We start from the raw sequence: 27,790 nt of genomic DNA, 5'->3' as shown, positions 1-27,790 counted from the left end.
GGCGTAGTGCAGCAAACTCCCGGAAGAACACGCTGAGGCTCGCAGGATGAGCGGGTGCTGGCGGCTGCTGCTGCAGCGGCGTCGCTGACCGGATACGAGCTCTATGCTTTTCCGGCTGCTCGTCCCGCTTGGCCTCCTGTGTGCGCTGCTGCCCCTGCACCATGGTGCACCCGGCCCTGATGGCACCGCACCCGACCCCGCCCACTACAGGTGAGGTGGAGGGCGGGGGGGGGTCAAGCTCCCTGCCCTTCCATAGTTGGGGAATGGGAAGCCCAGACTTGGTCCCTTCCCTGTTCCCTCCATCCCGGGACCCCCATCCTGACCTGCTGGGACCCAGCTACTGGGCTCCTGGCAGAAATCAGGTGATAATTCCCACTTTCCGCCCTGTTTCCTGTCCTTTTCCCCTGCCTGGTTTCATTTGGTGACCCTCTGCCTTATTTCTCGTACCCTGCACAGGGAGCGAGTCAAAGCCATGTTCTACCACGCCTACGACAGCTACCTGGAGAATGCCTTTCCCTACGACGAGCTGCGACCTCTCACCTGTGACGGGCACGACACCTGGGGCAGGTAGTGCGAGGGGAGGGGCAAGGGGGAGGCCTGGGCCGAGCGTTCTGGTCCTCGGCGGCGGGTCTGCTGGGACTGGTGGCTTCATGGTCTCCTCACGGGGTTCCAGGAAAGGCTCCTAGCCGGGGTGGGGTCGCATTGCCTTCAATTCAGGCTCACGCCACCGGGATCCACCCCGCCTCCTGGAAATTTGGATCACAAGGTGGGAAAAGGCTGGGTTATCCTAGTGGGCTGGATCTCTGGGCTCTGGCCACAGCAGTAACAGGCACCAGCTGTTGGGACTTGGGCAAATCCCTGGAGCCGTCGGATGTGTGGGAGGGCTTCAGGAAGTCAGAAGAGCCAGCCCCTTCATGTTGTAAGTGAACTCTCCCAAAGGTGAAACTTCAGAGCCTTGCTAAGTGTAACTGAAATGCACTTCCTCTTTATCCTCACATCCCTGACTGCTTCTTGAGATTTCAGCTCAAACTGTCACCTTAGTGTCAGTTCCCTTAAATACCCATCACCTACTAGTCAGTCTCACAAACACTTTTTTATCTTCTTTATAGCACTTCTCACTCTGATACTGTCATTTTCACTTATCTGCTAGTTTGTATTTCTCACTTCCAATAGAATAAAAATCTATGAAAAAAAAAATCTCTGACATGGAATCCTCTGTCTTGGTCCTTGTTGAGTGAGTGAAGAATCATTGCATTTAGCTGAAACTGACATTGATGAAACACTGTGCTAAGCATTTTCCTTGCCTCATCTCATGTAATTAACATCCCTAGGCATTAAGTGCTGTTAATCTCCATTTTACAAATGAGTATGCTAAGAACTGGAGAAATTAAAGTGAAAGTGAAAGTCAATCAGTTGTGTCCAGCTCTTTGGGACCCCATGGGCTATACTATACAGTCCATGGAATTCTCCAGGCCAGAATACTGGAGTATTCCAGTATTAGCCTTTCCCTTCTCCAAGGGATCTTCCCCACCCAGGAATCGAACCGGGGTCTCCTGCATTGCAGGTGGATTCTTTACCAACTGAGCTATGAGGGAAGCCCCAAAATTTGTTGTGTTGTTTTTTAGATTAAAAAAAAAATAATGCACAAGAATGGAAAATTTAATCAGTACAATGTTATGTAATAAAATAAATATCTCCCATATGCTAGAACTCCAATCACTGTTAACTTTCTTGTGGGTCCTTCCAGAAATATTTTTTATTTATACCATCCTATAGGAGATCCAACCAGTCCATCCTAAAGGAGATCAGTCCTGGGTGTTCATTGGAAGGACTGATTCTGAAGCTGAAACTCCAATACTTTGGCCACCTCATGAGAAGAGCTGACTCATTGGAAAAGACCCTGATGCTGGGAGGGATTGGGGGCAGGAGGAGAAGGGGACGACAGAGGATGAGATGGCTGGATGGCATCACCGACTTGATGGACATGAGTTTGAGTAAACTCCGGGAGTTGGTGATGGACAGGGAGGCCTGGCGTGCTGCGATTTGTGGGGTCGCAGAGTCGGACACAACTGAGCCACTGAACTGAACTGAACTGATAGATATATGTATATATGTATCTTTTTAAATTAACTTTTTAAAGGTGTAACTTACATGAAATGCACCCACTAAGTGTGTAGCAACCACCATCATAGTCAGGATAGAGAACCATTTCTGTCACCCTAAAAAGATCCCTTGTGGCCTTTTATAGTTAATCCCTCCACCACCACTGGCCCAAAAAACGGCTAATCTGCTTTCTGTATATATGTCTGTTTTTGAAAATGCAGTTAGAACATATGACACTACCTATTCTGTAGCCTGTCTTTTTCATTGAACTAGATAATTTGAATATTTTCACATTAGCCCATAGAACTCTTGATAATCTTTTTGACAACCTCATAGTTTTGCATTATTTGAATATATTACAATTTGGTTACTCACTCTTCAACTGGTGTACATTTGGGTTATTTCTAGCTTTTTGCTGTTCTAAAAACAATACTGCCATAAGTATTCTCAAGCCTGCAGTTCTGTGCACTGTGAGATAGTCATGGATGTGGGAGGCCTGTGCTATGAGCGGCAATCTTATACTGCCTCCCTGTGGTGGAGCAGAATGCCAGAGAATATAGGCGATGTTTAACTACAGTCAGCTGCATCTGCCCACCTCCCAAGTGCCTTAAAAGGGTTAGAGGTTCCTGGCGATTTTCACTATGGCATCTCTGTTGTGACAGCAAGTGGGACTGGCAGAGGCATTGCTGTGCCTCACTTATTAGTTTCTGGGGTATCTGATCTGAGGCCTTAATATATGGTGTTTGATTTTGTTACTAAGCAGCTGATATTTTTGTCCTTTTACAGTTTTTCTCTGACTCTGATTGATGCTCTGGACACCTTGCTGGTAAGTGTCCCTCATCTATTCCTTTTTCTCCCCAACATTGCATAACCAATATCCTTCTTTTGGCAGCTTGGCTGTGGGTGAAAAGTGAATTCTTCACCTGGGCCTTTGAGTTTCATCTTTCATTTTGATCTTTAATTTGAGGGAAGTGGAAAGCCACTGGCATTTTTCGAGATGAGGGTAGGAAATTAGATTTCTGTTTTGAGAAGATCACTGGCTACAATGTGGAGAAAGATTCATGCAATCATTTAACAAATATTTTTTGAGTAATTGCTTCATGCACTGTGCTGAGCCCTCTCGGGGAGTGTAGGAATGAGTGAGGCTCCTGCCTGTGCAAAGATTCTCATCACATGGAAAGAAATAGATGCCTCAGAGTTGTGGGGATAAATTTAACTGGAGTCTTTTGAAGGAAGAAGAGATATTTCAGCTGGGGGAATCAAAGACTTTCTAGAGAAGGTAACATGTAGACAATTGAGGGTAAGTTGGATTTGTAAATGGGAAGACACAGGGTGTGATTTCTGGTAGAGGGAACAGCATGTCTGAGATTAGAAAATCGAGGAACAGTAGATACAGTTCTACTGAAGTGGATGAGACGAGGCTAGATGAACAATGAGAGACACAGAGGATAGATTAAGTCTAAATCATAGAGGGCTTTAAATGCTGAGGTAGGATTGTTTGGGTTGCAAGTGATAGATTTATTAGACAGGAAGGAAATTTACTGAGTCACATAGCTAAAAAATCCAGGTAAAGACTGGCCTCCGACTCAGCTGGTTCCGGACAATATAAAGAATGTCAGTAGGAATCTTTTTCAGTCTCTTATTTCTGCCTTCTTTGCTGGCTGTATTCTCAGGCTTTCCTTAAGCTGACAGGGTAACCAATGGTAACCCCAGACTCACATCCCACTCATTTAGTAACCTGTGTGTGGAAAGAATGTTATTTTTCATTAATTGCAATGATTGAGTCTCAATGATCTGGCTTGGGTTACACATCTATCCCTGAACTAATCAGTTGGCCAAGAGATTTAGTATGCTGGCTGGTGTAGGTGAAGTGCCCATTCTTGCAGCTGAAGGAATGGAATCAGCTTCTTCAAATTATAAGAGTGACTGTGGAAGAAGGGTGATTCCTCAGGGGAAAATTGGAGCAGTCGTATCAGAATAAAAAGTATCGGGATTGCGTTTGACTGACAGTTTAAACAAAAAGGGTTTAATTTTCTCAAGTAAAAGTAAATCTGAAGGTATTAATAATTTCTAGCATTGGGTCAGCTGCTTAATTGTGTCATCATAAACCCGTGCTCTTGGTATCCTTCCATTCTGCCATCATTAGTATATTGACTTTCATTTGCATGCTTAGTACCTCATGGTCTGAGATGGCTGCCACAGCTCCAGAAATCAAGTCTGCTTTCAAAGTAGAAAGGAAAAGAGTAAAGCCATGCTAGTGGTGTCTTATCTCTTTTTATTAGGCCATTTCTGAGAAGTGCCCTTAGTAGACTACAACGCTCAGAATTGACTGGATAACACAAGCACCTCTAGTAGCAAATGAGGCGGAGAAACAAGTATGTGGATTTCTAGCTTCTATGGCTGGAAGCTACAAGTATAAAGAAGATTGGGAATCAGTGTTGGGTCAACCAACCTGCAGTATTTTCCACCAGGATGAATGTGACAAGGTTAAAAACAACAGATATCCACTGAAAATGTCAAACTAAGATTTCCTTATGTGGTCTACAGTCTTTATATTGGTTTCATTTAAATGAGTACATAGGATTCTTAAATTGGAACCAAAGAATTTACTAATGTCTCAATACTGGGTCTGTGTGATTTCCAGCTCTCAGTGTTTTGAATTGTTCCCAGCAGTTCTAGAACAGAAACTGTAGGTCTTAAGTTGAAAAAGTGAGAGTCACACCAGCAGAAGATCCTAGACTGATCTAGCATCTCCAGTGCCTATAAGCCTGGGAGCCTCACTATCAGGTCTCTCTTTCCTACAGATTTTGGGGAATGTCTCAGAATTCCAAAGAGTGGTTGAAGTGCTCCAGGACAATGTGGACTTTGATATTGACGTGAACGCCTCTGTGTTTGAAACCAACATCCGAGGTGAGGGGTGCCTTCGAGGGTCCTTGGAAGAAAGGAGACTGGAGTTTTGGTCTCTGTATAAACCAGGAGGTGGTAAATAGGATCTTAAGGGCCAGCCTTGCCAGGGCACTTGACTCAAAACAGATCGACAGAGCTCTTCCCTCCTGGGGGGTGGGGTAGGGAGGTCTCAGGATCCCTCATCAGTTTTAGACATGAAAGTGAGCAGGGGACAGAGAAAAGACTGAAGAGAAACATGCCAGGATTACTCACATATTTAACATATACTTGGTACTAGGCTTTCAGCCAAGAGCAAGAAAGATGTAATCCTTGCCTTCTCATAGCTTATTTGCCTAAGAAGCACTATCCCATAGAACTGTACTGATGATGGAAATGTTTTATATCTCTGTTGTCCAGTCCAGTAGTCACACCTGAAACATGTTTGGAAGGGAAAGTGAAGTCGCTCAGTTGTGTCCAACTCTTGTGACTCTATGGACTGTAGCCCACCAGGCTCCTCCATCCATGGGATTTTCCAGGCAAGAATACTGGAATGGTTTGCCTCCATCTCCAGGGGAAATGTGTTTACTGCAGCTGTAGAACTGAATTTTTAATTTTATTTAATTTTAATGAATGCAAATTTAAATAGTGGCATGTTTTTACTACTTGCTGTATTACATAGTGTGAGTCTTGGGTATTAGTTTCCAAACCTGGCTGCCAATCAGAAGCACCTGGGACCTTTTTAAAAGTTCAGCTGTCTAGACTCCACTCTAAATCTAATGAATTGGAATATTTGGGTTGGGTCCTAGAATCAGTATTTTTAGCAGCTTCCAATGAATCTTTTTTTTTAAAATGATTGATTCCTTTTGTTGAGGTACATTTACATATACTGAAATGCACAGATTTACACATTTCAGTGAATTTTGATCCAATGATTCTTATGAAAGTAGTACAACCCTTCTTTTCAGTGAGCTTCTAGACCATTGGTGGCTTAACAGCCAGCACCTCTGGATGATACAGTTATATTTTTTCCTCCTTATTTTGCTCATCTTTATTTTATATGTTATGTGCAATGAAATTTGTATTACAGATATATAATTTTTTTAATTAAAAAAAGACTATGGAGCAGAGGGACAGCATGGTATAAAATCCTGGTGTAGGGATCAGACCTGCGTTTGAGGCCATGCTCAATGCTGTGTCCCAGAACTGCTGAGTCCAGATTGTCATCTTATAAGTTAAGGTTGTCCTTATGTCTCTGTTTCTGATATACATGTAATTGTATCAGCCTTCTTTTGGTTGACATTTGCCCAGTATGTCTTTTTCTTCTCTTTTATTTTCTATCTTGTTGTATTTTATGATTAGCTGTCTTTTGTAATTTACATAGTATGTTTATCCATTCTAACAATCTTTTCTTCTGACTGAAGCATTCAATCCATTTACATTTACTGCAACTACTGATATATTTGCATTCATTTCTATGGTATTACTTTGTGCTATTTGTCCCATTTTTCTCTCTACTCTTTCTCTTTTTCTTTTCAATTTTATTTTTTTGGCCATGCCATGTGGCATATGAGGTCTTAGTTCCCCCGACCAGGACTGAACCTGCCCATACCCCATGCAATGGAAGCATGGAGTCCTAACCACTGGACCGCTGGGGAAGTCCCTTTCTTTTTTATGCCTTCTGTAGGTTGCTTTGTTTTCCCCCTCATCCCATTTTTCTATACTAATCTAGAAATTATGCACTATATCTAGCTTATTAGTTTTCTTGGAAAATTTAACAAACATAGTCTAAAACTAATGAAGATCTTTATTCTCCTCTTGAATAATATAAAACCTGGCTCTGAGGATTATCTGTACCTGTATGCCTTAGTTATATATTTTAATTATTTGTTTTAAGCCGTCCATATATTATTGTTGTTCTATAGAATTGAAGGTTTAGAGTTACTGCTATTTGCCACTTTGGAACCATCTTTCCTTCTTGTATCACAGACCTTACATCAGTGGTCCCTTTCCTTTTATCTGAAAAATTTCCTTTTGAATGTCCTTTAGTGCAGGTGTGTTCTTTCTCAGCTTTTCTTAGTATGAAAACGTCTTTATCTCACTGCCTTTGTTTGGCCTTTGAAGGGCGGAAACTGAAGCCCAAGGTCACCAGTTCAGCCATATTTCCAGATATGTAAGCTTTAGGTCTTTTTTTATAAGTCCTAAATATTGTTTAATAAATTGAAATAGAGAAATGAATAAAATGAAGGTAATAAGTATCTTTCTCTTCTTCTCCTGGTGATTGGGAGACAGTAACCAAATACAGTGAGCGTGGGCTTTGGAGTCAGGCAGACCTGGGCCTACCACCTGCTAGATGGGCGACTCTGGGCGAGTCGCTTTGCCCCTCCGAACCTCAGTGTCTTTGTCTGAAGAGGGCACAAGATACCTGGTGTTTGGTGCACGTGCGTGCATGCTAAGGTGCTTCAGTTGTGCCCGACTCTGTGCGACCCTATGGACTGCAGCCTGCCAGGCTCCTCTGTCCATGGGGTTCTCCAGGCAAGAATACTGGAGTGGGTTGCCATGCCCTCCTCCAGGGAACCTTCCCAACCCAGGGATTGAACCTGCATCTCTTATGTCTCCTGCACTGGCAGGCAGGTTCCTTAGCACGAGCGCCACCTGGGAAGTCCTGTTTGATATACCCTAGGGACTAAAAGTGATAGTCATTGTTTTTGTGACCTACCAAGAGGAAAAAAGACTTGGTGACCTTAACACTATACCAATGTGGGTATTATGGACTCTTCTTTCCCTCAGTAGTTCTACCCACTTCCCAGTGAACCACCAAACAGAGTGTTGGGTTTAATTTGCACAAGGGAAAGACTGGTCCTTGGGAGTCTGACACTTGCTTTTTGTGCCATCTATAGTGGTAGGAGGACTTCTGTCGGCTCACCTGCTATCAAAGAAGGCTGGGGTGGAAGTGGAGGCCGGATGGCCCTGCTCAGGGCCTCTCCTGAGGATGGCAGAGGAGGCAGCCCGGAAACTCCTCCCAGGTAAGACCCATGTCGAGACAGATCAGAGAGGAAGTTCAGGAGGTCCTGCTGCTCTTGCTGGAGAAGAGAGTGGCTGAATTATTATACCGGACACTTGGTATTTCAGCCTTTCAGCGCCCACCGTGGAAATCAGGGGAGTCTGGGCATTTGGAGGGCTAGACTAGGATGGATAAGCTGACCTCATGACTGTGGGCAGGGAGCCTGGCGGCTGCAAGGCTCTTAACCTTATTTAAGTGAGTGCTGTTGCCCCCTCCTAGGCCCACACACTGCTGGGATGAAAGGATTCCAGGTCTGAGTGTTTGCAACCCCAGATTCTAGATTCGGCTCTCCAGCCAGTCTCTTGACCCATATACTCTCCTTGGTTCAGTTTCCCCATCTATCAGATGACAGGCATAATTCCTGCCTCCCCCTGGGGAGACGTAAAATGAGATCAGAATGGAGAAAGTTCTTGGGGAACCTCAAACACCACTGAGACGTGAGAGGGGCTTGTTTTGTAGCTGAGCCTCGCCCGGGGCTGTGGGCCAAGCCGCGGTGTTTGTCTGCTGGGGCAGCAGCTGGGCTCAGCAGCATCAACTGGACGCTGTGTTCTCTTCAGGGTGTGGTGGAGGCTCTGAGTGCTGTTCACACCCAAACACGTCACGCTGTGCTTTCCACCAGCCTCTTGGCCATGTCACTTCTCCCCTTCACCCAGGACTTGCCTCTGATCCTTGGGGACGAGCTGAGGAGAATGAGCGAACCCAGTTCAGGCTCGCTGTCTGACAGCCTTCATGACCTATGTGACTTATCCTTGGAAGAAACTCTGCCTGCTTGCTCCCTTTTCTTTTGCATTAATTTTTTTTTTAATTGAGAAATATACATATTGCACAGTGCATGCTGAAGTTGGCACCCATGTCTCTACCATTCAGGTTGAGAAACAGGATTTAGTCACCCTCCTCTCTTTTTAAGACTGCCTGACTTCTCTGAGCTATCTCTTTGGGGCCTTCTTGATGGTGACTTGAATCCTCCTTGCTTTTCCATTCATGTATGCCAGATAGCAAGTTTCTCCTCCTACAGTAAAGTTGCTGGGCCTTGTGGTTCTTGGAAGTTTTGACAGCTTTGTTCACAGTTTGGTGACGCACAGGCTGCTCTGGGGTTGGTTGACCTTTCAGCCTGGAGAGGAAGTCTCTGCCTCTGGCTTGCTGTCTAGATCCTTGCCTTGAGTTGGAAAGCACTGGGGTGGGGTGGGCAGGACACTGGGCCTGTGGGGAGGGAGAAGGGAGGGGGAACGTGGCAGTCATTCCCATCTTAGCTCCATTTGGCTCGCTGTGTGACTTTTGCGTCACTTCTTTGCAAACATGTCTTTTCCTACCTGTGAATTGAGGATTGGACTATAATCAGCAGGTCTGTGGTTTATATCCTTTAAAAAAGAAAAAGTAACATAGCCACTAGCTATCTATTTTACACATGATGGTGTATCTGTGTCAATGCTAAGCTGCTGTATAGAACAGGGAGCTCAGCTCAGGGCTCTGTGATGACCTGGAGGGGTGGGGTGGGGGGAGGTGGGAGGGAAACCCAAGAGGGAAGGGATGTATGTATACATATAGCTGATTCACATTATTGTACAGTAGAAGCTAACACAACATTGCAAAGCACCTATATACCAATTTAAAAAAATTAAGAAAAAAAATAGCCCCAAGACTCAAGCAGGAATCCCGAACTGGCTCCTCTGGGACTGTTTAGAGTCTGCTGCAGATACGGTTCATTTGTCAGAATGGTGTTTTAAAAAGTAGATGAATGGCTTCCTTGTGGTGCCAACAGCCCCACCACTGCCTATGGCTTAAGCCCCACCTGCTTCACACTAAGTTACCTGCCTGGCCTCTGAAGACACAGTATAAAATAAGTAAAAGTAGAGCTCCTCTAGCTACAGTGAGCATGCGTGGAGCGTGCCAACCCAGAGCACAGCCTGCTGTTCCCCACTGCACCACAGGCAAGAGCCCGAGGCATGGGGAGCGGTGTTTGGCAGCATCTGGGTTAAGTGGCCATTGAGGTCTCCATTTGTGACATTTATCCTTCTCTGGCTCAGTCTCTAGCAGATCACCTAGGGCAGGGGTCCCCAAGCCCCCGGCTGCTGACCAGTACTGGTGTGCAAGCTGATAGAAACCGGGCCACTCAGCAGGAGGTGAGTGGTGGGCAAGCGAGTGAAGCTTCATCTGCCACTTCCCATCAGTCCCCATCACTTGCATTACTGCCTGGAACATCCCCCTGTCCCAGTCTGTAGAAAAACTGTCTTCCACAAGATCGGTCCCTGGTGCCAAAAAGGTTGTGGACTGCGGACCTAGGGGACAAGAGGGAAGCACTGGCCAAAGCCTCAGGCTTTAGACCTGTGTCCAACCATCCCCACCTCCCTACTCCTGTCTGGGGTCTTAATTTTGTGATCGTTCAGCCTTTCAGACCCCCACTGGCATGCCGTATGGCACGGTGAACCTGCTTCACGGCGTGAACCCGGGAGAGACTCCTGTCACCTGTACGGCAGGCATCGGGACCTTCATCGTGGAATTTGCCACCCTCAGCAGCCTCACCGGTGACCCCGTGTTTGAAGACGTGGCCAGAGTGGCCCTGATGCGCCTCTGGGAGAGCCGGTCTGACATTGGGCTGGTAGGTCCTGCTGCCACCCTTCCCAGCCAGGTCAAGTTGGCCACCTTGGCCCATGCTTACGTGGCTCGGGGCTCTGAGCAACAAATTGCAGTTCAGCTGAAGGAAACGAAGGGTGACCTCAGGAGTGGGCCAAGACTTAGGCTCATGACACGGAAAGTAGATGAGACTGCCAGTTCCTGCTTTGGCACAGAGAGGAGGAGAGCATGACAGCACATCTTTTACCAGGAAGGGGGGGTGTGACGAACTCTGACTCCTTGAGCTTCTCTGATTTCCAGGGAGTGGGTTGCATGCTTCATGCCCCGACTCACTTAGTGACCTTAGATAATCAGCCTGTCTGGCCCTCATTTTTACATATTTTTGTGAAACTATGTTTCCTAGAACCAGAAAATATATGAGACACTGAATGGCTATTCCATGAAAAAAAAGATTCCTGGTCAATTAAGTTTGGGGAATGTTATAAATAATATCCTTTTTCTGAAGAATCATAATGAACACAAACAGGTTAAAGGTTATGAAAACCTCTGATAAATTCATCTGTTTAATTTTGCTTAACACAATGTTTCATAAACTTATTTGATACCAGGTCTTCCCTTTCCTCTCCACACCTACTAACCTATGAAAAATGTGACCAGTCATCTCTGAGGTCGATTGCAGTTCCTAAACTGAATCATCCAGTGAAACTAACAGTAACTGAGCCAGAGCTGTCCAGGAAATAGCTCTGGATTTAGTCAGAATTGAGACTGAGTTCTGGCTTTACTCTGTTGAAACTGTGTGACCCTGGCCAAGTCACTCACCCTTTCTGATCCACAATTGCTTCAGTAGTGATGGTGACATACTTATATCTGCTCACTGAGGCATTATGACTGATAAAGATGGTGTTGTCTGAAAAAGATTCAGGTGGGGGCATGTTTATACAAATTCTGGTTCTAAGTCAGCTTGAAAGTGAAAGTTGTGTGAGGAATCCTTAACATTTCCTTAAGAGGGTGCCACTCTGGGGACCTCGAGTAACTCCTTTAGTGAGTCCAACACAGGCAGTCTTTTCTCCATCCCTGGAACCATGGTGGACTCCATGGCTGGCCTGCCCACACCCCCTCAGCCCTTTACCATTTCTGTGCACACTGGCCTGTCTTCCAGCTGCTATCACCTAAGTCTCTTTGCCTACAGGCCTTTTTCTGGTACCTGGATCCTGCTTTGCTTGTCCTTGGCTAAGAGGGCCAAAGCTTAATTCTCCCCTGGAGCAGTTCTCCATCAGTGACTGATACTGATGGGACTTTGTGGGTAAACACCTCACTTCCCCATCCCACCTGAGGGCTGGGGCTTGTGCTCTATACTGAGTCCCAAAGTTGCCCAGCAGGATGGAGCTCCAGTTATGGTGGTAACTTGCCTGCTGGTACACCTTTCCTGGGCTGCCTCCCTGTCCTGCCTCACTCTCCCTCTCCTCTACCAGAGTTTCCAGGAACTCACTTTCCAAATCAACTACTTCCTGCCTTCCTTACTGTGGATCTGCCCAAACTAACAGGACAGTTAGCTGTTTCTTTGAATACCAGGTGAAGCTCTCAGCATCCATCGGGGTTGCAGTTATGTGGACAACATATCTCTTCATTTAAATCTTCAAAGTGTATTTCTGTTTTACATGGCTGTGCCAGGTCTTACTTGGCCTCACATGGGATCGTCGACCTTCATTGCAGCATGGGGAATCTTAAGTTGCAGCACGCGGGATCTAGTTCCCTGACCAGGGACCGAACCTGGGCCTCCTGCATTGAGAGCACAGAGTCTTAGCCACTGGACCATTAAGGAAGTCCCTAAAATTTATGTTTAAGTGGTTCACAAGTCAAAGAATACAAGAAAGTACCTTAGTTACCCAGTTCCTCTCCTTACAAGCAACTGCTCTGTTTCTTGAATGTCCTGCCCAGATTGATTAACGGAAATGTAGAGTGTGCCTTGTGTCTTTAGACACTGGAACCGCATGCAGTTTCTCAGGCTGAGAAGTCTGAGACAGATTGTGGGAACAGCACGTTCTCACATCCCAGCTCACACTCACTCTAGACACTAGGCGTGAATACATTCTAGGCGTGAACATGTTCTTGGCATGAACACTCCAAGTCTAGTTCTTTTTTCAGTTTTTGACCAGTTTTGTATAATTAAGTCCTCCTAAATGTACATGAGATGCGTCTCCATTGTACAGATACACAGGAGAGCTGGCTGTGATCCAACCTTGCTCCCCAACCCTGTACCCCAAGAACCTCCATGTCTCCCAAGAGGTGCTGGGGTGCCTACCTTGCATCTCACCAGGCAGCCGGGGGATGCATCTCCTTGCTCGTCTTGGGCCCTCCTTTGAGACCACGTGTCTTCCTCCTAGGTTGGCAACCACATCGACGTGCTCACTGGCAAATGGGTGGCGCAGGATGCGGGCATCGGGGCTGGCGTGGACTCCTACTTTGAGTACCTGGTGAAAGGAGCCATCCTGCTTCAGGATAAAAAGCTCATGGCCATGTTCCTAGGTAAAGAGGGCGGGGAAGGGGGGTTTTTCCTCTTGGTTTCCCCTGTTGAAATATCGTTTATTTATAAACTTTCAATTGCTCCCAAGTGCCTGCCTACACAATTAGTTCTGAGTACCAGAGTCTGCATCAAAACTACCATGGACTTACACTGCCCACTTGAGGCCCCTAACACCTCTTCATGCTATCCTGCGAGAGCCCAGCTGAACCATGCTGCCTTCCTGTAGGTGGCCCTGGATTTTTTTTTTTTCATTTCCTGGCCATTGCACACACAGTGTTTCCTTTGCCTTGAATGCCTTTTTTTCCTGCCATTATGTGTTCAAATTCTGTTCACCCTTTACGGCTCAGCTTAAATGTCATTTTGCCCAGGAAATAGCTTGATGCTTCCTCAGAATTTAGGACCTTCAGCATCTTTTTTTGCCATCGGCTGTCATCACAAGTTACAGCTCCACCAACTGAGTGCAACATCCAGGCCTTATTCATCTGTGTACTTCCCACAGTGCTTTGCAGGAAGTAGCTAGCAGATGAATGTCTGTTGAGTAGAAACATTTTACCCTCCAGTCCCTTAGACACGACACTAGTAATAATGATACTGAGGAATTATTGGGCACCTAGTAATAATTATGGCTACCATTCATTTATTCAGCAAATATTTGTTGGGTACCATTGATGTGTCAACTGCAGTGCCAAGTACTGAGCATGGACTATTTCTTTTAAACCTTGCAACACTGAGATTGTCTTATTTATTTGGATGTGTTTTTGGTACTTGAATCTTTCAGATAATGTTTTGTTTTTATTTCAGATATCTGCTTTTTAAGAAATATATTTATTTATTTGACCACATTGGGTCTTAGTTTCAGCCTGCAGGATCTTTGTTGCATCATGAGGGATCTTTGATTGAGATGCATGGACTCTCTAGTTGTGGCGTGCAGGCCTAGTTGCTCTGTGACATGTGGGATCTTAGTTCCCTGACCAGTGATCAAACGTCTGTCTCCTGCATTGCAAGGCAGATTCTTAACCACTGGACCACCAGGGAAGTCCCAGATAATGTTTATTTTGCATATTTATTATGTACTATCTTCGTGCGATCCTGCAGTCAACAAAACAAAGTCCTAATTCTCATGGATTTACACTCTAGGGGGTGTTGCCACTGAAATGCAAGCTCCCTCAGGGTTGAACTTTGATTTGTTTGCCACTCCCTAGATATCTGGAACCTAGGTGGTTTAATCCCTAAATTGTGTCCAACTCTTGCGACCCCATGGACTAGCCCGCCAGGCTCTGCTGTCCATGAGATTTTCCAGGCAAGAATACTGGAGTGGGTTGCCATTTCCTTCTCCAGGGGATCTTCCCAACCCAGGGACCTAGAGGTGCTCAGTAAATACTGTTGAGTGAACAAATGACTGCATAATCCCATGAGATGTATAACATTACTTCCATCACTTTATAGATAATAAGACTGAGGCTTAAATCTGGAAAAGAGTGGATATATGTATATATGACAGATTTTATTTTCTTGGGCTCCAAAATCACTACGGATGGTGACTGCAGCCATGAAATGAAAAGATGCTTGCCCCTTGTAAGGAAAGCTATGACAAACCTAGACAGGGTATTAAAAAGCAAAGATATCACTTTGCTGACGAAGGTCCACATAGTCAAAGCTATAGTTTTTCCAGTAGTCATGTACAGATGTGAGAGTTGGAGTGTAAAGAAGGTTGAGTGCCGGAGAATCAGTGCCTTTGAATTGTGGTGTTGGAGAAGACTGTTGAGAGTCCTTTGGACCACAAGGAGATCAAATCAGTCAATCCTAAAGGAAATCAAACCTGAATATTTATTGGAAGGATTGAAGCTGAAGCTCCAATACTTTGGTCACCTGATGTGAAGAGCCAACTCACTGGAAAAAACCTTGATGCTGGGAAAGATTGAAGGCAAAAGGAGAAGAGGGTGGCAGAAGATGAGATGGTTAGATAGCATGGCCATGAATTTGAGCAAACTCCAGAAGATAGTAAAGGTCATGGGGGCCTGGCATGCTGCAGTTATGGAATCACAGAGTCAGACAGCTTAGCAACTGAACAACAGCAGCATAACTGTTGACTTAATGGTATACCTGAAACTAACACAACATTGTAAATCAACTGTACTCCAATAAAAATATTTTTAATTAAATTAAAAACCAAAAACTGAAGCTTAAGAGGGGGAAAACTCACCCCAGGGTCACAGCTAGCAAGTAGCAGAGCTGGAGCTGAAATTTGAACCTGGAAGTTCAACTGCAGAGTCTGTGCTCCTTCATCTGTCTCCTTGCATTCCTTGTCTACTTTGAGGCTGGGTCATCCAAGGGTCTTTCAAATGTTTAAATCCATCCCTCAGTTGCCAAAGCCTGCCTTATGTGTCCCTCATCATTGATATGTCCATTGTCTTACTTCTTCTGCAGAATATAACAAAGCCATTCGGAATTACACCCGCTTTGATGACTGGTACCTGTGGGTGCAGATGTACAAGGGGACTGTGTCCATGCCAGTCTTCCAATCTCTGGAGGCATACTGGCCTGGTCTGCAGGTAGGAGCAATCAGAGAGAGTGGTCCTTTTTCTATGGAATGGGCAAAGCAAGCTCATTCTGATGTGTAATCAAAAGCGCTTGAGTATGTTTTATTGGAGGGGTGGATTGGGTGGGGAAGAGAAGCTTAGAGTGAGTCAGACAGATTTAAAAGTTCTGCCACACTGAGTTTTTCAGGGGGAGCTTTCGGGTGTCAGGAACTGAACTCCTAGTTGGCTGTGAAATGTACAATTTAAAGTACACAGTGTCTTTTCTGGGTTGGGCGGTCATAGCCATTGGCAGTGACCATTTCTCCATCGGACATTTCTGTCACATGTCCTCATTCTTGACAGCTGGCCTAAGATGGGCGTGAATGCATCTGGGGCCACTCTGCAGCCATCATTGTGTTTTCCGATTACATGGTCTTGACAGCATTGCAGTGGGAAGGGATCTTAGAGCCCAGCTAATCCACCCTCTGGGTGTCCTCAAATATTTAAAATATTTTTATAAGCTGTAAGTATTTTAAAATATATTTAAAATATTTTTATAAACTTTTTTTTAACCTTAAGAAGTTAAAAAAAGGTTATCACATGTAGGGGCTTCCCTGATGGCTCAGATGGTAAAGAATCTGCCTGGAATGCAGGAGACCTGGGTTTGATCCCTGGGTTGGGAAGATCCCCTGGAGAAGGGAATGGCTACCCACCCCAGTATTCTTGCCTGGAGAATTCCATGGACAGAGGAGCCTGGCAAGCTACAGTCCATGGGGTTGCAAAGAGTCAGACATGTAGATAGTAGTAAATTTTTTCAGCATAAAAAGAAATGCCCCCAAAAAGAGGAATACAATGATAGATAAGTCTCAAGCCCCCACCCTCAGATTCTCTCCCCAAGCCAGCCCTTATTGCCAGTTTTCTATACCTCTTTCCAGAAATCCATATACATAGATATGTGTATATTTATGGCCCCTTTTTTCTTTATATAAATAGGAGCATTTTATTATTTTTCACTGACTGTCTTGGAGATCATTCTTTATTGATACACATAGACCAATTTTACTTTTTTAAACAGTTGTGTATATTCCATCGAATAGATATAACATCATTTATTTAACTAGTTCCCCATTATATACTTTTAGCCAACCCTTTCATTCTACAGATGGGGAAAGAAGCTCAGAGAGAACTTGTGGGTAATATTGAATATTGGTCCAGCTCTTCTAAGATCTTCAAATTTTATTACTTGAGTATCCCCTAAAAGGATTTTGAAAAATTATAGGGTCCCTTGCATGTTTTTAATCTTATGAATTTAAATAGTGGCATACCATTCCTTTTTCTCCTCCAACTCATATTTCCATTCTACTATCTCAATAGAATTTTATCCTAATTATAATTTTATGCTGAAAGCATTTTATTGGACACACTATTATATGTCTCTGTGACAAAATTTATTCATATGTAGAAATTTTAAATGTTTTAAGATTTCCCATGCCCACAGGCTCTGAGTATTTATTTTTTTCTGGGTTTAGTTATCATTAGTATGTAAATGATTAAAACAACATTTATAGCTTACAATTTTTGATGATTATTAACCTGAAAGCAACTTAATTGGAGGTTCATTTCTTAATGAGATTTTTGGGGCTTTTAAAATTTTTAAGTAGTTCATGTATTTGTGCATGAAGAATATGTTGTTTTAGTCACTCAGTCATCTCTGACTCTTTTGCAACCCAAATGTACTAAAACAGGGCACAGTTACACATCAATTTTATTCCTGTTTTTCACTTTTTTTAGATATAAGTGCCGAGGAGCCTGAGCACATAAATAAGTAGATGGAGATGGAAGGAGTTTGATAATTGTAGTATCATTCAGTTCTTTGAAATCATTGAGTTAATAGATTGAACTGTATAAAATTGCCGGCATTCAACCATTTTTGACCTGAAGAAGTAGCAATATTATATTGTTCAAAGAAAATCACATAATGATCTGTCATCAAAAATAATTTTTAATGATGTCTCTGCCGACAACGTGACCAGTTCCTCTCTCCATTTCTTGAAAGCAAAGAATTGAAAGCCATCTGATTTGCAGAAGGATTTGTTACCCAGTGGTTAGAGTCATTCATTTTTCTTAACACCTACGCTAGTATTTTTTGTTTTTGTTTTTCATTACACTAATATTTTAAATTTAACCTAGTTGAGTGTTCAGTGTTCCACAGTAAGATTGGAGATTGTTGGTGGGTGCACCTTGCTTTTGTCAAGTGGTAGAGGGACAGTTGTGAAAGAGACAGAATGGGTAGCCTGCCTTTGTGTTGGTGATACATTTTAGAAAAGTTGAGGATCTGGAAATCTATTTCCTTAAAACCATTTGTGACTACATTCCTCTTAAAAAACCTGCTGTACCAGCCAGCCATACAGCTGATCGCACCTATTGACTTTGCATGATTTTATTTCTGTGCATATTTTCCAAGAAAATAATTGATCAGGGAAAGATGTAACTCATATATGGGTATTTCTAGCAGCAAAGTTTATGACAAAGAAAAACTGGAAATGATCCAAATGTCTAGTAATGAAAGAAAAATAAATGATTGTATTTTTTTTCCTTTTTTTAAATTGTGGCAAAATTCACACAACATAAAATTTACCATCTTAATCCTTTTAACGGTACACTTCGATGGAATTTATGTTCATGTTGTTATGCAGACCACCATCCATCCCCATAACTCTTTTCATCTTGAAAAACTAAAACTGTACACCTTTTAAACACTAACTCTCCATTCTGTCTTTCCCAAGCCTCTTGACAACCAGCATTATAATTTCTATCTTTATGATGTTGACTATTCCAGGTATCATATCTGTGGAATCACATGGTATTTGTTTTCTTGTGACTGACTTATTTCATTTAGCATATTGTCAAGTTTCATGCTTGTAACCTATATCAGAATTTCCTTCTTTTTTAGGCTGAATAATATTCCTTTGTGAGTATATGTCACACTTTGCCATCCCAGTTTGTATAGGATTTGTGTGCTTTGTGTGTGGCACTTTTCTTGCTTTGAGAAAGGTTTCTGGGGTTATTTCTCTGTGAGTTTATAATAACACTAATAGCTAACATTTAGCTGACAGTTTGGTACATAGAGGTGATAAATATTTATGGAAGAATGATTTATGTGTTGGGCATTTTACACAGAATGATCATAGCCCATTGAGGTGATGTTCCATAGATGAAGAAAGGAGGACATTAAATTTGTTGATATCAAAAAAAAATTAAATAAATTAATTAATTAAATAAATTTGTTCATATTCTCAACAGACATTTGGGTGCCTTCACGAAGTTCATAGAGAGCGAGACACAAAGAAAAACCTAGACAAATTCATAAAACAATAAGTTGCAATTAAGGAAACAAGTAAGAGGCTAAAAGAGAGAATATTAGATGGGGACTTACTTTAGATAAGAAGGACTCTCAGAAGTGGTGATGCTGAACTGATACTTCAGGGGTGGGGGTGATGTTCCAGGCAGAGGAAACATGATGTGTGAAGGTCTTGGAGGCAGGAAGGAGTCGGGTGTTTATCAGAGACAAAAGCAGGATGGCCACAGTGCAAGGAAGGGAAAGAACAGTTAATGGAAAGTCAGCAGTGGCCAGATCGCACAGGGCCTTGAGGGCCATGGTGGCATCTTGACCTTATACTGAGTCTGGTCAACATAAGCCTTTGAGTAAGACAGTTACTCTGGCTGCATTGGGGAGAGTAGACTGGAGAAGACAAGTCGTAGAACCAGTCAGTGAGGAGGCCTTTGAGGTCATCCCAGTGCAAGATGCTGGTGAATAAGTGGTGGCTCTGGAGATAAGTAGGGAAAAATCTTGATGTTTGAGAGAGAGCAAATTGATGGGTATTGCTGATAGAATGGATGTAAGGGTCAGGGAAGAAGGAAGAGCCAAGGATGACCCCCAGCTGTCTAGCCAGAGTGGAATCAGTGGAAGGTGGTGCCATTTAATGAAAAGGGAGAGAGGTGAGAATAGAGAGGCAAATTTGTGAGAGAGTGAGGGAACCAAGAATTTAGCCTGGAAAACGTCATTTGTTCTATCCCTGAGACATCCAGTGGAGATGTCAGGAAGGTCAGCTGCTTCCCTGTGAGCTTATATTAATATGAATAGCTACTTAGAAGCACCTAGTAAAATGACAAGCACCCGCATCCTCTGACTCAGCAATCCTAATTCTGGAAATGTATCTTACAGATACACTTCACATGTTTGAAGTGACATAAGTACAGGGTTATTTGTTGTAACAGTGATTATCATAGCAAACAGCAAAAGATTGGAAGCAAGTCAACTAACTATCAATAAGGAGCTAAATAAATTGTGCTCCAAGCAGTGGAATACTATGCAACTGTAGAAATAGAAGGAGGGAGATGTACTTACTTGGAAAAATTGAGATGTATTGTTAAATGAATAAAGGAAACTGCAGAAGAGTATATTGAATAAGGTGTATTTAATGCAGGGGAAGTAATATATACTCATACACCTTTGCTTATGTTTACAAACTAATGCAAAATGATTACTTGCTGGGGTGTAGGGTAGGAGTGAAACTTAGTATAATCAACCTTTTTTTAATTAGAATTTTAAATCAGATGACTGACTTACCTATTTAACTATTAGTAGCCAGTATTGACTGAGCAAGTACTGGTGGGCAGGGACTTTGTATACACCCTGTGTCCCTTATAGCAAAATAAAATATACACTATAATTGCATGTTGTACATGAGGCTCAGAGAAGTTAAGTGTCTGATTTGAGGTTGCACAGTGAGTAAATGGCCAACTAAGGGTTTGATCGCAGGTCTTGAGCTCCAAAGCCTTTGCCTTCTCTTTTCCCCGAGGGTGTGTGTGGGGTTCTGTATGTGGGTTTCCTGCCGTGGCTGCTTGCCTGACAACCAGTGCTCTCCTGCAGAGCCTCATTGGGGACATTGACAATGCCATGAGGACCTTCCTCAACTACTACACCGTCTGGAAGCAATTTGGGGGGCTCCCAGAATTCTACAACATTCCTCAGGGATATACAGTGGAGAAGCGAGAGGGCTACCCGCTTCGGCCAGGTAAGCAGCATCTCTGGCCCATGGCCAGCTCACAGCCTCCAGTTCTCCGAACCCCAAGCCCTCAACATCTCTATGAGGTTCCATGCCTCACAAATGCTCATAGCTCCATTCCCCACCCCTGCCCCCCCCCCATCTGCTTCTTCCAGTGACTCTGGGTGGTTTTCCTGCTAGGAATTCTATATCCCTTTTATTTTCAGAGAAGGAAATGGAAGCCTGGTTGGTTGCAGTGGCTTCCCCAAGGCTGTTAGGTGTAGGAGCTAGGACTGGAACCCAGGTCTCCTCATTACATCCTATGCTTTTTCAAACTTGGACAAGCGAATGAGATGGACAAAGCCTGGTTGATGCCTTTTGAGTTCCTGCCACTGGGATTTCGGATGCATAGGCAATCTTAACCTAAGTCAATGGGTCAGGTCAGATAAACTGTGCATCTGTGGAATGTTGGGACTTTAGGAATGGACTTTAGGAGTGAATCATCTCTTGTCATCACCTCCTCATTTTTAGCTCAGTCCTCAAGGCGTAGAGAAGGAAGGGTTCACGCACTCGATAACTTACGTTCTTTTCCAGCTCCGATCTTCTGATTCACTGAAGGAAAGTTAAACATTACAAGGAGGGGAAAGGAAAGGGGGGCAGAGGAAGGAAGCTGAGTCAGCACACAGTCACCCCCCTTACCCCAAAATAGCTTATGTTCCCATTGTTTTTCTCTTCCCACCTGAATGCCTTTTAGCTGTGGGATGGGCCTTCTAGTGGCTTCTGCCCATTCTGCCCTTCTTTACCCCTCTTCCTTCCTCCTTTGACCTGCTAATCTTCTCAGTGATTGTTGTAGGAATCTTGGAGAAGCAACAGAAGGGAAATAAAACAGCAACTGGAATGAGCAAATTAGTCATTTTTGACTCCTTGGAGGCTGCTGTTTTTACTATTGCTCGTGCATTTATTCTCATACCTTTTTTTTTTTTTTTTTTTTTTAAAGAGAAAATGGTCAGATTGTTTTGATGCCATGTTACTAATAAATAGGATAAAGACAGAGTTTGGGACTAAATGTGAGACCTAGGCTTGTGCATTCTCAAAGACAGAGGGAACCTGAGAAGTCGTCTAATCCAGTGGCCCCAACCTTTTCGGCACTGTGCATCAGTTTCGTGGAAGACAATTTTCCATAGACCAAGGTTGGGGGAGGGATGGTGTGGGGATGATTCAAGTGTATTACATTTATTGTGCACTTTATTCTATTATTATTACATCAGCTTCACCTCAGATTGTTGGGCATTAGATCCCAGAGGTTGGGGACTCCTGTTCTAATTGATATCCCCGTGCAATAGCCCTATCATGTAGTTATCTCGTGTCTTTGTTCAGTTACCAACAATGACATGAGGCTTACTACTCACGGAGGCAATGTGTTTTGTTTGCAGGATAGGCTGGCAGGAAGGCTCAGTGGAAAGTAAGGCACCACAGCCGGGAATCCAGAAATGCCTTAGACCAGTCACTCTTCCTACCCCAAACAATAGCAAATGGGAGATAAGGGACTCTTCCATAATTAGGTTGGCCAGTGCCTATGCTCTGATGCATGTTTCTGACCAGCAGTGTTGGAGCACAGAACCTAGCCTAAAAGCCTCTGAAGGCCTACACCTTCACCTAAGTCCAAGTCTAAACCTTGGGCTCTCACCCTCTTCCAGAGAGTTGACCAGATACACAGGAAATTAAAGCAATCACTAGCAGACGCAGGCCTATGTGTGAGGAAGAGAAAACAAGAAACAAGATGCTTGGCCCTGGGTGCACTGAGCCAGACAGCCGCGAGAAGCATAAGGGGAGGCTTCCCACGAGGGCACCATCTTTTCCATCTCTGAACATGCACAGTGTGTTCATCTACCAGTAAATGTACCCCCATCTATGCTTAGAATATGAGCAATTAGATTAGTCAGTGTCCACAGGCCTGTGGGGTAAAGGGAGGGAGAATAGGAGAACACTGGGGAGATTGGCAGTGGTATTTTCTCCCAAAATAAGAAACAGATGGGACTTCCTTGGCAGTCCAGTGGTTAGGACTCTGTACTTCCAATGCAGGAAGCCTGGGCTTGACCCCAGGTCAGGGAACTAAGATCCCACATGCTGTGTGGCATGGCTTAAAAAAAAAAGAAATTGAATATAAAACAATTCTGATGTCTTCTCAACTCTGCCAAAATGAAATGGAATAATAATTCCTATTGAAACAAACTCGATAAAAGCCAATGTGTTTAATTCCTTGAATTACACATGAAAATGTTCAAGGGACTTCCCTGGTGGTCCAGCGGTTAAGACTCTGCGTTTATATGACGGGGGCACAGATTCGGTCCCTGGTCAGGAAACTGAGATCCCACATGCCACGGTCAGAAAAAAAACAAAACCAGAAATAGAGTTTGCAGTAATAAATCATTAGGGAAAAAAGTACTCATCAGGAGTCAGGAGGAAACAGGAAATAGAACATGAGGAGGAGAGGCTGGTGTAGGGAGAGGAGATGAGTTCTTTCCTGTCCGAGTAAAGACAGGTGAAGAAGTAGCAAAGTCTGTCGATCTGTAGCTTCTGTCCACCCAGCCCACCCCAGAAGTCACATCTTTCTTTTCCGTAGTGGCCCTCTAGATATCTGAAAGCACAAACACATTGTCCTGGGTTTTCTTTTCTCCAGATAAATAGTCCCGTCTAGTCCAGCTCCCGTTGGCTAGTTGGCTAATATTCATCTTACGATGGGGCTCATGTCTGAATGTCAGATTCCAGTTGTGTAGAACAAGGCAAGACTGTTGCCCTGTTCTGGGCACAGTGAACTGATGGCTGCATCTTTGCTAGATTGTAAGTTGATTCTTGAATATCTTAACCTTCATCTTTTTGCCCATCCCATCTTGGAAAGGGCCTTATAATGACAGACTCATACTCTTTGAAGCTTTAGGATCAGGTTAGGCTGTAAGTGGCAGAGAAAAAATAGTAGCTTAATTAAAATAGAAGTTTATTTTGGGGGGACTTCCCTAGCGGTCCAGTGGTTAAGACTCCTCGCTTCTACTGCAAGGGGCCTGGGTTCAATCCCTGGTGGGGAAACTAAGATTCACATGCCATACCGTGTGGTAAAAGAAAAACATGAAATTTAATTTATTCTCTGATTTTCCGGCCTTATGTGGTACTCTTTGGTGTCAGGGACCTTAATCCCACACCTGCCTGCTGGGAATAGTTGTTAATCCAGGGAGTCTTGTGCCTGGGTAAAGTTAGCAATTCTGTTATTAAGGAAGAAGGAGGGAACAGATATTGGGAAGTGGGCAGCAGCCCCTGCCCCCTTCCCCATCCCAGAACCTGGCTGCCCGTCTCTCCCTTGGGATGGGAATCCATGATCCATTTTAATGCTGGTCTCCACTAAGCCTCAGATTGTGGGTGGATTGGCTCTGAAGATTCAATTCAAGGGAGTTGCCCCCTGTTCCTTGTCGCTGGGACCCTGTGGACACAGTAAGGAGGGGAGGAGTCTCGCGCTGCTCCAGGCAGGCTCCCAGCCTTCCCTGCCCAGCCACTGGATGAGAAGGGTCCACTTTGAACTTTGCAGAACTCATTGAGAGTGCCATGTACCTCTACCGTGCCACGGGGGATCCCACCCTCTTAGAACTCGGAAGAGATGCTGTGGAATCCATCGAGAAAATCAGCAAGGTGGAGTGTGGATTTGCCACAGTAAGTGTTTCCATGGGCCCAAGAATTAGGAAATGTCTCTCCCTGCTGCTGCAGAGCCTCTGGAATATTAACACTGGAAGGACTCAAAGGTGTAAGTAGTGTCTTTATTTTATAGACAGGGAGGCTGAGGAACAGAAGCTGAGCCTGTCTAAAGGTCACAAAGCAGGTAGAGGTGGAGCTAGGATTCGTTCCCAGGGATCTAGACTCCATGCCCTTGGCCTTCTCCCTACTTCAGAGACCCTCTAGCTGTCTGAATAGGCTACTTTGCAAAGAAGTGTTTTGTGAAACATTTTGTGAAAAGGCCTACAAAATGGATTTTAGAAGGGAATTACAGTCCCATAGCCTTATTTTCAGGGAAGCCTGATGGCTCAGCAGTAAAGAATCCACCTGCAATGCAGAAGACACAGGAGATGCAGGTTTGATTCCTGGGTCAGGAAGATCCCTTGAAGGAGAAAATAGCAACCCACTCCTGTCTTCTTGCCTGGAAAAGTTCCCATGGACAGAGGAGTCTGGCTGCCTGCAGTCCATGGGGTCACAAAGAATTGGACATGATGGAGCAGCTAATCACGCATGCACACACACACACGCACACAGCTTTATTTTCGGGCTTCCCTGGTGGCTCAGTAGTAAAGAATCCCTTTGCCAAACAGGAGATGTGGGTTCAATCCCTGAGCTGGGAAGATTCCCTGGAGAAGGAAATGACAACCCAGTATTCTTGCCTGGAGAATCCCATGGACAGAGGGGCCTGACTGGCTACAGTCCATGGGGTTGCAAAAGAGTTGGATACGACTTAGCGACTGAAAAAGAACAACAATAAGCCTTATTTGCAAACCCAAGGATCCTTAATGAAACGGCCCTACTGGTCTCACAGATATTTACTGAGTGTCTTTCACAGGCCAGGTGCTGTGCTAGACTGAGGATTATAGCAGTGAAGAAAGACCGCCCCTGAGCTGACATTTCAGTAGAAAAAACAGTGAATGTATGTCTAGGAGACAGAAAGGAGGCCATTGTGGCTAGATGTGCGTGAGCAAGGGGGAAAGCAGGAGAAGATACATCCCCAGAAGTAGGCAGGGGCTAGATCACATAGAGCTTTGTATTAGCCATGAGGAAGAGCTGGGATTTCATTCTGCTGGGAACAAGAAGCCTTGGTAGGATTTACAACAGAGCAGTGACATGCTGTATTTTAGAAAGATCACTCTGGCCCCTCTGGAGAATGGATTGAAAGAGTCAAGGAGGAGAGCCATATCACATCCTTAGAGGACCCAAGCAGGCAAGATAGAAATAAACAGTGGTTACAGACATGTAAAAACAAGATGTGGAAGCAAACAGTCTGGAAGGAAATTCACCAAAAAGCCTACAGAGGCTTTTTAGGGTATGGAATTAAAAACAAATAAAAAAAACTCTTCCTTTTCAAAAAGTTGTAATGTGATTATATTCTATGAGTAAAACATAGATGCATATTTTTAAAGGAAAGACCTGTATGTGTAGGAGAAATATAAAGCAACGATGTGCTTTAATTTCTAGTATGTTATATTTTGTGAAAAGCCAAAGTGGATGAGCTCAGTGGAGCCTTAGAACTCTTTGATTTATTTCCATGGAAGTGAAGTCTTTTGGAGCCCTGCCAAGGTGAATGATGGGAATAGGCATCTGACTCCTTGGCCTTTGGCAAATAGGACAAAAGAATAATAATTCCTGGTACATCAAGTCCATATTTTAGTCACATTTTTTGGATATAAAATAGATGTCTACTGAGAACTAGTTTTGTTTAAGAAAATGTATTGCTAATTCTAAAATAAATATTTATTTTAGAAACTAAATGTTTGTAGCAAGTAAACCTACTCATCCCCAACTATAAACTAAGTAAGAATTTTTCTTTGTAAAGACTCCTAATCAGTTGTGTACAAGAGCAAAAAACTTGATAACCATCTTAATGTCCAATAAGTAAATGATGCTACATTTTTACATCATTAAGAGACATAAACATTAGATCAACGTTTGGAGTCACAAAAGGTTAGGATAAAGGGCTAGGATATTGTTGTATCATGTAGGGGGACCAAGAAAGACCATTCTGATGAGGCAGCATTTGAACAGAGACCTGCAGGAAGTGAAGGAGGGGGAAGATATCTGAAGGAAGATGGCTCCAGGCTTCAAGAACACCACTGAAAAGAACCAGGCCGGGCATGAGCTTGTTCACAGAATAGAAAAGCTGAGTGGCTGGACCTACGAGAGCTACAGAGAGAGCAGGAAAAAGATGAGGTCAGCAAGGGAGCAGGAGCCTGATCAGCAAACACCTGTTAGGCCATGATGAGGACTTTGATTTTAGTTGGCAGGAAATGGGATGTTAACAGAGGCTTTTCCACAGAGGAGTGACAGGTAAGACTTAAGATAAAAATATCCTTGAGCATAGCGTTTCCCAGGTGGTTCAGTGGTAAAGAATCCGCCTGCCAAGCAGGAGATACAGGTTCAATCCATGAGTTGGGAAGATCCCCTGGAGAAGGAAATGGCACTCCGGTATTCTTGCCTGGGAAATATCATGGACAGAGGAGCCTGGCAGGCTACAGTCCATGGGGTCACAAAGAGTAGGATACAACTTAGCAACTAAAACAAATCCTTTAGGGTAAGAATGGAAGAAGGAAGTCCAGTTGAAAATTGTGATAAGCTTGGTGAGAGATGACGTTAAGTGATTTGCTCAAAGACCCATAGCCGCCTAGTGGCAGGAAGGCCTGACGGGGTCCCCTGACCCTTTCTCCTGCTCTGATGCTAATCTGACTTACTTTCCTCTTCCACGTGGCAGATCAAAGATCTGCGGGACCACAAGCTTGACAACCGCATGGAGTCTTTCTTCCTGGCCGAGACTGTGAAATACCTCTATCTGCTGTTTGATCCGACCAACTTTATCCACAACAACGGCTCCACCTTCGATGCGGTGATCACCCCCTATGGGGAGTGCGTCTTGGGGGCCGGGGGTTATATCTTCAACACAGAAGCGCACCCCATTGACCCCGCTGCCCTGCACTGTTGCCGGAGGCTGAAGGAGGAACAGTGGGAAGTGGAAGATTTGATGAGGGAATTCTACTCTCTCAAACGGAAAAGGTCGAGATTTCAGAAGAAAACCATGAGCTCCGGGCCATGGGAACCCCCAACAGGGCCTGGAACATTCTCCTCCCCTGAAAACCATGAGCGGGCAAGGGAAAAGAAGCCTGCCAGACAGCAAAGCCCACTTCTCAGCTGCCCTAGTCAGCCTTTTACCTCCAAGCTGGCATTACTGGGACAGGTTTTCCTAGATTCCTCATAACCACTGGATGATATTTTGTTTTTGAAACTAAACTGTAACAATAAATCTGCTTTTGATGATCATGGTTTTCTATTTTACAAATTG

The 27,790-nt window shown here is 44.1% G+C and overlaps 1 protein-coding gene across 1 annotated transcript; it reads left to right on the top strand.

The window, feature by feature from the left end:
* EDEM2 (ER degradation enhancing alpha-mannosidase like protein 2) lies at positions 1 to 27,765 on the top strand. Its single transcript, XM_061127132.1, has 11 exons — positions 1 to 210; positions 457 to 567; positions 2,890 to 2,929; positions 4,908 to 5,013; positions 7,887 to 8,012; positions 10,435 to 10,646; positions 13,006 to 13,147; positions 15,573 to 15,697; positions 20,598 to 20,742; positions 24,290 to 24,411; positions 27,206 to 27,765. The coding sequence occupies exons 1-11, from the start codon at positions 104 to 106 to the stop codon at positions 27,704 to 27,706; spliced, it is 1,737 nt and encodes a 578-aa protein (XP_060983115.1). The 5' UTR covers positions 1 to 103; the 3' UTR covers positions 27,707 to 27,765.
* Positions 27,766 to 27,790: the final 25 nt, after the last annotated feature.

Source organism: Dama dama, chromosome 23 (genome assembly GCF_033118175.1).
Source record: "Dama dama isolate Ldn47 chromosome 23, ASM3311817v1, whole genome shotgun sequence".
Lineage (NCBI taxonomy): Eukaryota > Metazoa > Chordata > Mammalia > Artiodactyla > Cervidae > Dama > Dama dama.
This window is presented reverse-complemented; position numbering and strand designations above follow the sequence as displayed.

Coding starts and splice junctions, on each gene's coding strand:
- EDEM2 (XM_061127132.1), top strand. CDS start 104: ATGCTTTTCCGGCTGCTCGTCCCGCTTGGCCTCCTGTGTGCGCTGCTG. Junction 5,014..7,886: donor GTTTGAAACCAACATCCGAG/GTGAGGGGTGCC, acceptor TGCCATCTATAG/TGGTAGGAGGACTTCTGTCG. Junction 20,743..24,289: donor GGGCTACCCGCTTCGGCCAG/GTAAGCAGCATC, acceptor TGAACTTTGCAG/AACTCATTGAGAGTGCCATG.